The sequence below is a fragment of the Protomyctophum bolini genome (genome assembly GCF_963924005.1).
Source record: "Protomyctophum bolini genome assembly, chromosome: 4".
Lineage (NCBI taxonomy): Eukaryota > Metazoa > Chordata > Actinopteri > Myctophiformes > Myctophidae > Protomyctophum > Protomyctophum bolini.
The window spans coordinates 41,301,007-41,311,381 of NC_137865.1; the positions used below are offsets into that span (position 1 = coordinate 41,301,007).

At 43.1% G+C, this 10,375-nt stretch overlaps 1 protein-coding gene across 1 annotated transcript in view; it reads left to right on the forward strand.

The window, feature by feature from the left end:
• Positions 1-4,639, forward strand: part of drd4a (dopamine receptor D4a) — a gene marked incomplete at both ends in the record, with an annotated part of 44,196 nt that extends 39,557 nt beyond the window's left edge. Inside the window, one exon of the mRNA XM_080762221.1 lies at positions 4,422-4,639. Coding sequence (XP_080618347.1) covers positions 4,422-4,639 — 218 coding nt within the window. The remainder of the gene's footprint in view (positions 1-4,421) is intronic.
• Between the last annotated feature and the right edge of the window lie 5,736 nt (positions 4,640-10,375).

Here is a 10,375-nt window from a genome sequence, read left to right on the forward strand (position 1 = left end):
AAGTTATACTTTAGCTATTGAAAAATAGCAGACCTACAATCTCGCTTGTAGGTCAATGACCATAATGCTTTGGTGCACTGCCCTCACCTAAGGTGTGACTTATTGCCCCAGGAAACCACATTTTAATGACCACATTTTGGTCATGAGGCCCGGGCGGCTAGTGTAGCCGTCTGGGCACCTATAGGGCTCCATTTTCGTCACCACTAAACCCCTTATCCCTAAACTTCTTTTACTATTTTTGAATAGTTAAAATGGCCTAAAATGACTACACAACGTGTCAATGTAGATTGGCTAGTTTATGTAGATTGTAGATTAGAAGTGTACATTAGATTAATGTAGATTAGAAGTTTATGGATGAGGGGTTTAGCGGTGAGGAAAATGGAGCCCCTTAGGCTGCTAAGCCAGCCTGACAGCGTGTCAGGGCTCCCACGGTCACGGTTCCACTCCCCATCCCGACGACCTTTTCCTGCGTGTCCCCCCCCCCATCTCTCTCTCTCCCCATTTCCTGTTCACTATCAATAAAGGCACATAAATGAAACCCAGGAAAGTGTTTCTTGTGTCCTAAAACATCAATAGAATAAGATCTGGTTGCAAAAGGGGTGAAGTGGCCCTTTAACCCATTTTGACCTGGGAACGAATCTATAAATGTCTTCTAAATCCTGACAGTTTTCTGAAAAAGCTATGTTTCTATGTCAGTCGTTCTTCGATTTAAAAAAAATAGCAGATCTACAAGCTCATAGCACGCCACCGAGTGGCGCGCTACGAGCTTGTAGATCTGCTATTTTTCAATAGCTAAAGCATAACATAGTGCTATAACACCAAAAGGGGTTAAACCAGTGCGCTATCGATGGACCAAAACAGAGTCGAGCAAAGGTTTTCATGTGACAAGAACAGATGTATAAGCTAACAACATATCACGTATACTGTATAGCACTGCATTTTACCATGTTACATCTTTCACATAATGTTGGACAAAAACAATGTCTTTCGCAGAAACTTCTTATCTCCATATTTGAACTTTTTGAGTCTTTTTTTTTCTTTTGTAAATTACCGCCCTACTTCATCATATAGCCGCTATGTGACGCTATGTTATAGCATCACTAAAATGTGACTAAAACCAAATGAAAACTATTCAAAAGACTAAAACAATAAAAGTTGCTGTCAAAATCAACACTGCTCCATGGGACACACACACAACAATCCTGTTCACAGACTACAGCTTTAGCATTCAACACACATGGTCCTATCATCCTCCTCCACTGCCTCCAGACTCCACACCAAAGCTCTCAAGGCCTATATTTTTTGGTAAATTACCACCATATTTCATCATATATAGCCGCTATGTGACTCTATATTATAGCATGTGTAGCGTGCACGTGTGTGTGTGTGTGTGTGTGTGTGTGTGTGTGTGTGTGTGTGTGTGTGTGTGCATCAAAAGTAGCAGATCTGCTCGAAACGTGGCATGAAGCCTGACAAGTTACTGTTTTGGGAGCATTTGAGGTTTCCTCATTTTCCAAAACATTTGAGAAAAACAGTTTTTTTTCTAATTAAAAAAATAATTCATATAGCTGTGGGGGCCTTTGGGATTCAGACTATCCATCCTATTTATTTGGCATCGGAGTGTTAATTGCATATTCAGAATGCATGAGAATCCTGGCCCAGGCACCAATTCACTTTTACCTGCAGCTAAAGTGCTAAATAGACCCACACACAGTCACAACTCCATAGCAGTGTTGATTTTGTCGACTACCTTTTTTCACTGACGAAAACTAAATGAAAACTAAGCTATGATGACCAAAACTAAGACTAAATATATTGACAATTTCTTCAAGAATTAAAACTAGACTAAAATGTTAGGAAGAGACTAGAGGACAAGAGATCCAGTAAAAGACAGAACATTTTACACTTGGTTGCATGCTGAAAATATAGTCGATCTACAAGCTCACAACACGTCGCAGCGCAACGCGTTGTGAGCTTGTAGATCAGCGACTAAATCAACTTACTGTCAACAGAAATCTCATGATATTTAGTGAACTAAAAGTAGTCCAGGTGACTAAAATGTGACTATAAACCCAAATGAAAACTATTCAAAAGACTAAAACTAAACAACAAAAGTTGCTGTCAAAACCAACACTGCTCCATAGGACACGCACAACACTCCTGTTCACAGACTACAGCTTTAGCATTCAACACACATTGTCCTATCATCCTCCTCCACTGCCTCCAGACTCCACACCAAAAGTCTCAAGTACCGTACCTCTCAAACTCAGTCTGTGCTGCGCCTGCTGGATCCTGTTGGGTCGATGCCAGCCTTGCCAGGTGGCGAGAGAGGATATGTGATCTCTAGCCCATTTCGACCTGAGGACGATTCTACAAATGCCTTCTAAAGGTTTTCTGTCTCAGTTTTCGGAAAAACCCATATGTTTCTAATGTCAGTGGTGCTCAAACATTTTCATGTCAACGAACTCCAAAAATATATGTAATTGGCCGCCGACCTCGATCTGAAAATATGTCGTTCCAGGGACCTCCCCAGAAGCAAAGATTTGAGTTAAAAACGTTCCCTCTTAAAGAATATATATAAAGATTTGCGCCACATTTTCACGATTTAAAAAAAATAACAGATCTGCTATTTTTCAATAGCTAAAGTAATCCTTGAAACTCCAAAAGGGGTTTCCCGCCCAAAATGGGCTAGAACACATCCTCAACATGCACGCAGTAAGCTCTAGGAAAACCCAAAACACCCCCATGGAGGCAATCATTGTGATTGACACTATAAGCCTATAGCTGTTTGATGTGCAACACAGAGCTGGAATTGACCAGACACAGAGAGGGCCAGACATCCCAAAACATAAAACAAACTGGCAGTGGTGGGGGAAAAGTACTGTAATTTTAGAACTACAGTGCCAGATAAATATGCATTATTGTGTATTTACTATTTATCTTCCTTCCATTAAAGTGTCTTTGCTCACCAATGTGCTCAGTCTAATTCATGCAGCTGTCAATCTAACAGCTGACTTGACTCCTCCACGCTGTCAGCAAAGGTATACTTATTTGTGTGTCGCCCCTTATGTTTAGCGCAGATCCGTATGTGGACTATAAGGACTGTCTGAGAATGGGGTTGAGGAGGCTTGCGCCCGGAGGGGCGGTTGGAATAGGCAAGGAGGCCTGTTCCTCACTCTCTGTATGTTGTTTCTCTGCTGAATCTTCTTAATAAATTCTCAACACTTCACTTCGTCATTCCTTCATCTTTGGAAGATTATTTAATCGACAACAGTACTCAAATGTTTTACTTAAGTAAAAGTATAAATACTGCAATGTACTGTAGATGTACTCCGTTACAAGTAAAAGTCCTGTATTCAAAATGTATCAAAATGTAGGCCTACTTAAAGTACTAAAAGTAAATTGCAGAATGTCCCATATTTCACAAGTTCAAAATGTGTAGAAAATCTTGCCCTCCGTCAAATCTTTTGAAAATAGCCGATCTGAAAAAGCAATACAAATTCGAATCATAAAAAAAAACATGGAAATGTAATTATGAGTGAAGAATGGGTTCATATTTAAGTATATAATTCTCTTACTCCAACGGGTCTAGTGAATTATTGTTTTTTTATACCGTGTACAGAATTCTGTAAGCTCGCACTCCAAAGACTGTGCCTGGGACTAATGCCAAGCACAATGGCACAGAGATAGGCGTAAGAAGCCTTGCACACAGAATAATGAGAGCTAGAACAATAAAACCCTTTTGGTATTGCTGCAACTATTATGACTACTGTTAGTCTGCAGCTATAATGCCCCAAGGCACCAGAACAAAATGCGTTGTCGCGCATACCACTCTACAGAGTGTAACAATAAAACATGAACCTTGAACTGCGCTCCCCATCTGTTTAAAATCCTTTTAGATAATATGGTGATGTTTATCTGCCACTGCCAGAAACATAGTTTTACATCCTTGCAATCTCTCCGATGCATCTATGGAATTTAAAGTGGCCACCACATTGTCATGTTTATTCACGTTTGCTTTATATTGCCATTTTTAACCTGGAACGCATCTGTGTCACTTTAGCTTTTAACCACTTTAACCATTATGTTAAACTTTAGCTATTGAAAAATAGCAGATATACAAGCTCGTAGTGCGGCATTGGGTGCCGTGCTACTTTTTGTTTTATCATGAAAATGTGTGCAAATCTTTGAATATAAATTCTTTCACAGCGTTTTTAACTGAAATCTTTGCTTCTGGGGGTCCCTGGAAAAGCATTTTTTCAGATGCGGGTCGGCGGCCAATTACTGGGGTCCTTGACGTGAAATAGTTTGAGAACCACTGATTGGCTTTTCAGAAAAAACTGTCGTGATTTAGAAGGACGTTTTGTATACAATCTGATCTTGGGTCTTTCATGTTTTCTGTCTCTTTTCTTCTTCTTTAGGTGTCTTCCTGTTTTGCTGGACTCCGTTTTTCGTGGTCCACACCCTGAGAGCTCGCTGTCAGACCTGTTACATCCCTCCCAGTCTGATGAGCGTGGTGACGTGGCTGGGCTACGTCAACAGCGCTGTCAACCCCATCATCTACACCGTGTTCAACACGGAGTTCAGGAACTTCTTCAAAAAATTCCTCCGGGACTGCTGGGCTAAATTAGGCCGGTGAGCATCTTATGATCGCACCGTCCACAAAAGGCCATCTCCGAATGGACCAGAGAAATACATCGATGGTAAATGGTGCATAATATATATAGCGCCTTTTATCAAAAGCGCTTTACATTGATTGTGCATTACATTCACCCATTCATTCATTCATGCATTCACACACACACACACACACACACACACACACAAACCATGCAAGGCACCAACCTGCTCAGCGGGAGCAATCGGGGGGTTCGACACTAACTCTGGAGGAGCCCGGGGACCGAAATGGGACATTAGGCGTCCAGTCTACCCCTGAAGCACTGCTGCCCCTGTAAAATAATACAAACAAGAGACAAAGCACAAAGAGACACTACAATTAACAGTGAACAATCAGTAGACAATATTATGTATGACCAACTGTAAAATATATTTTGGGTCTTTATTATTGTTTTCCTTTTGACTTATGCTTGTGAATCATTTTATTGTTGACAGCAATGTTTGTTCTCACTCAGCAGCCGAGGGAAAATGCCATTTCCATGTTGTATGTGGAAAAGCTTTGCTGTGAGGAGTTGTGTGTTTCCCTCTTCTCTTCCCCTGTGTGTGGTGTGTCTCTCCTGGGTTCTCTTCCCCTGTGTGTGGTGTGTGTCTGTCTCTTCTCTTCCCCTGTGTGTGTCTCCTGGGTTCTCTTCCCCTGTGTGTGTCTGTCTCTTCTCTTCCCCTGTGTGTGTCTCCTGGGTTCTCTTCCCCTGTGTGTGTCTCCTGGGTCCATCTGTCTCTGCCTCTGTGGCTGTGGGGTTGCCTTTGGATGTCGACGGCGTCGAGGCTGGTCAGTCTGCGGTCTCATACACACATACGAAACACATGTTCTGTGTCTTGCATGTCTATGTTTAATGGCCTCCACAATGCTTTTCCAATGCGAGTCACCATGGGTTGAGCAAAACATTTTTGTTTGATGGGCAGAAGAACACAGCCATTAATCAAAAAGGTTTGGTCAAGCCACGTGACTCCCATTGGAAAAGCATTGTGGCGGCCGTTAAACACAGACAAAACACAGATCATGCGTTCTGTATGTGTGTATGGGGCCTGCCAGGCTGCACAAGGCACTTGGCGTCCTTAATTATGCACAAACAAACAGATCATGAGCCATCGGGTATTCAAACAATCAGGGAGGGCGGCCTCCTCAGGGAGGGCAGCCTCCTCAGATAGCAGCCTGGGCTGAGTGCAGCCGGTTAGTGGCTGATAAAGGGTTGGATCTATTTCTGTTGACGCCAACAGTCGACAGAAATAGGTGACAAAACAAGAAGGAAAAGCTTCTCTTCACAAACAACTGGAACAGATGACTAACGGTCTGTGAAATAATACATATTGTATTTAATGTATGCTGCCGTGCGGGTCTTTGTGTCCAAGACAAAATGTCTCCCCTGGGAGACAAAATAAAGTAACCTTGAACGTTGGTGCACAGATCATATCGTTACTTTTCAGAAAATGGAAATGTGTTCCAATTAGGGGTGTAACGATACAGTAATCGATGCGTCTATTTTAATTTCAACGATTCAACTGTATCGATATGCAAATTACAGCAACAAATCATATGCCGTTTTGCAATGAAAGCAATCGTAAGTAATGTCACGGTGCCAATTTGTCATGTGTTCAAATATATTACAATGTCCATGTATTTGCCAGAGAATCACTGTGTTTACTTAATTATATCCATAATAATACATATTTCACACAGACACATTTTTGGGCTAAATAGTTACTGTATCGATTTTAAATAATTGAATCACATTGCATAAGCATAGGCATGTATCGTGATGCGCATCGTATAGCTGTTAAAATCGTTACACTCCTAGTTCCAATGGATCCAATTATTTAGTCACAAGCTCTTGCTAATTATTGTCTCCACCAGGCCGAAGGCATGGGGAGAGAGTATGTTTTGTCTCCACCAGGCCGAAGGCATGGGGAGAGAGTATGTTTTGTCTCCACCAGGCCGAAGGCATGGGGAGAGAGTATGTTTTGCACTCCGTCCGTGTGTGTGTCCGTCCATCCGTCCGTGTACAGCTAATCTCCGGCATCGTTAACCCAGTCGGTGCCAAATTTTGCACGCAAACTCCCTGGATGCCAACGATGAACCTCTGCCCCAAATTTTCCAGAACGGCCTGTTATAGCGCCACCAGGAGACCGACTTTTGAAAAACACATATTACTCCTCCAGATTCTGTCCAAAACACACTATCTCTATAGTCATGTGTTCAAGACAGATCTGTCCGATATGTCATATTCCATCCAAATTGGCTAACATTGGCTTTCAAAGTTTGCAGGAAATCTAGTTATCTAGTTTATCTAGTTTCCATTGGTTCAATATAGAGAACAAATGTGTGACTTTTTAAATCAACAACAGATCATAGAAGGGGGCTCGAGTTGTGGTGTGAATCGGTTTAGAATTTCCCAAAGGCTGGACATGAGCCTCCAAATGGACATCTAAAGGCACTTCACCTGAGTGGTACAGTGTGTGCATAGGCATGGCCTCCTTCCTTCCTTCCTTCCTGGCACTCCCTCAGTTCCCTCCTCCCGATGGAGGCTCTTTCACCTCAACTGCCCAAGCCCTATACATCGCAGCGGTGTGAAATCAGCCCTCAACTGCTTCTGACATGCAGTACTAAAGGGCGAGGCTTCCCTCACTTAACACACCCGTGGCACCTAAGGCGTAAACCACGGGTGTCTTTCTGACAGAATTGCCAGTGTGGTTTCTGACAGAAATACCATTTTAATTAATGCATTTCTGATAGAAATACAGTGTGATAAATGTATTTCGGAACCTAAACATTGACCCAGTGTTTTTTTTTCAGCGTGTAGTAAAAGATGACAACGCTCACCTCGTGCAAAAAGAAAGAAAAACCCCCTCCTAGATATTTGATATTTTTGACCCTTTTTCCCAGGATACATCTGCCTTCCAGCGACTATAAGCACTAGATCTACTCTGGTCCTCCACCTACTCATTGCCAGATCACTGTGTCACCTACAGTGGTACTATAGTCTCTCGCTCTCAGCCACTCTTTTAAAACGGTGTATTCCTGAGTAATTCTTCATGTTGTTGCTTTACTAGTACTATACTGTGTAGTAGCATGTTTCCTTAATTGTGCCTCCAGAATCACTACCGTCTGCTCTGGTCTCCCTGCTTGGCTGCTCTCCTCTCCTCGCCTGCCGACTCCCTGAGCTGATCCATCCTAGCCACACTTTGGCTCAGCTTAGTGTAGCCGCCATCACCACCTCTCTGTCCTCCTCAGCCCTGCCCGTTTCCCTCACTCCCTCTTATGCCTGCAATAAAGCCCTTTTTGTTTTACCCGCTTTACCCCATGACTCCCTGTGTCTGTCTGCATTTGGTTCTGCTTCCACTGATCAATTACAGCAAATACCAGTGATGCATACCAAGTGATTTATTTTATACATTGTCTGTGGCGCCGAGCTTAATATATTTCAGAATAAACTATTTTTTCATTAAATGAGGGTCGCCCTAACAGGCATGTTTATTGGGGTTTTTTTGTTCAATAAGTCGTTACAGCAAATCCATATACCTGTATGTTAATGACAAATCATGCATGAGAAGTCTGGTGGTGCAACATGGTGTCATCACTGAGCATACATTAAAGTAGCCTTGCCGAGCCCATGAGGCCCATAGGGGCAGGAGCCCATCTCCTGTTTCTGTAGTGTGAGGCAGCTTGATGTACAAGTACACCCCCTGGACATGACGCTAGTATGTCGCAGGGACTTACACCCCCAATCCAACCCTTGATGCTGAGTGTCAAGCAGGGAGTCTTTGGTATGAGCATACATTAGACTCCTTTGTAAACCAGATGCTGTGGATGTACAGAACTAGAAGCTCCACCTGCCTGCGGCGTGACCTTGGGTCTAGCGCCACGAATCTGCGTCGCAGTGCGATCCGAGTGAGACACACACACACACACACACACACACACACACACACACACACACACACACACACAGGGCTTAAAGCGATTTTGGTTCCAAACTATCATTTAGCTGGGGACCCCTGGAACTCTCTCAAGGACCCCTGGGGGTCCCCATAACCCACTTTGGAAACCACACAGGACTGAAATCCGTCCCCAGGACTGAGAACTTTAAGCCCTGCACACACACACACACACACACACTTTGGCCCAATCTTGCGTCACGGGCACTTTATCCGTAAGCCTAATGTGTGGATTTAGCATTGTGTAAGAGGCGTGCCCCTGTAAAATTGGCTATCTTGTGCCACCGCCTGCATCCCTAAAACACCTCCGCTACCCGTTACATTACCCCCCCCCCCCCTGTCCTCAACCCCCCATTCCGTTTTTTTTGTTTTTTTTGCACCAAGAACACTCGTCATTTCATTGAGAATTTAATTGAACTCGCTCAAATCTGGAGCATATTTAAAGTTTAAAATTGCTGTGTAATCTATGATGGTCGACCTTTAATTTGGTACACAGATCAGTGTGTGTATAGCCTCTCTACGAAACGGTATCAAGCAAAAATAATTCTGGGAAATCGGATAAAGTAAACAGACTTGCACTGAACTGAGGCGAAACAACAAAAGCCATAAATGGCCTTTTAATAAAACCACATTTGGTTGACATGGTTGACAGCCACGTGTATTGAACGATCGCACATCGCCTGCAAGGACCATCCGTATATTGAACAGATTCCCCCAAAATGGTTGTAATTTCAGACACATCCAATATACTGATGGATCAAAGTTGCATCACCGCCCTTGCACTTTACACAGGTATACAGGAGTTACGTCAGGAGAACTACTAGCCAGTTTAGCCGTAGACATAATGAGCACAATGACTATTATAAACTGCACGAAGCACTGTCGTGCACAGAGAGAGGACTTGTGTATAGAAGAAAAAATAGAATCCCATACTTCATCAGACAGTGTGAGGAGCCTCAGATCATGGTCCCAGTCGGCCTTCATCTTATCTAAGGGCGCTGGCCTCGAATTTGAAACTCATCAATTAGGCTTATTGGGGAAGCCAGGTAATCTGTAGACGTGTGGTCTAGGTAGACTATATTTCTTTGAAATTTGATCAAAGGATGCAAAGCTCCCTTCTATACTGTAGGTCTTTAAACCATTTGATGCCCTTCCCATGACAACTCTGAAAGGTCATGTCTTGCATTGATGGAACAAAAAGGGTTAGGGTTCTCTATAATTATAAGTTTTCCTGAACTGGGCCCACACTCTCAGCGTATGACGCACCACCGTCCGGGTTAGTTATTGGGGGCGGCCAAGCGGTGAACTAAGAATAGCTGGAAGTGATAAATCCCTACACGACTTTAGCTCCAGATATGTCCATTCTGGGCAATTAGGCTTAAGGTAGAAATTATTCCAAAAGGCCCGGAATTCAAAATGTAGCTTCAAAATGCTCCAAAATATAAACATAAAACATGTGACGTGATGTTAAGACTGTCCATTGTGCCAATAGATGGTGTGGGCTCACATGAGATTTACCTTGATGTTAAGAGTGGCATTGGGAAGTGTATTTCTTAACTAGGGTATGATGATGACAATTTCGGGACACATCCTCAGTAGTGTGCCTTTGAATCAGCGAGTGTTTCAGCCTTCAAACACTATACACCCTCATCAAAGGTGGCCAGCTAAAGCGTGATCAAGCTTTAGCTTGTAATCATTAAGATTTGTCTCCCACGGGACTATGCAAGGCAGGGGCGTCCTCTTCCCTGAGCCAGCCATACAACTG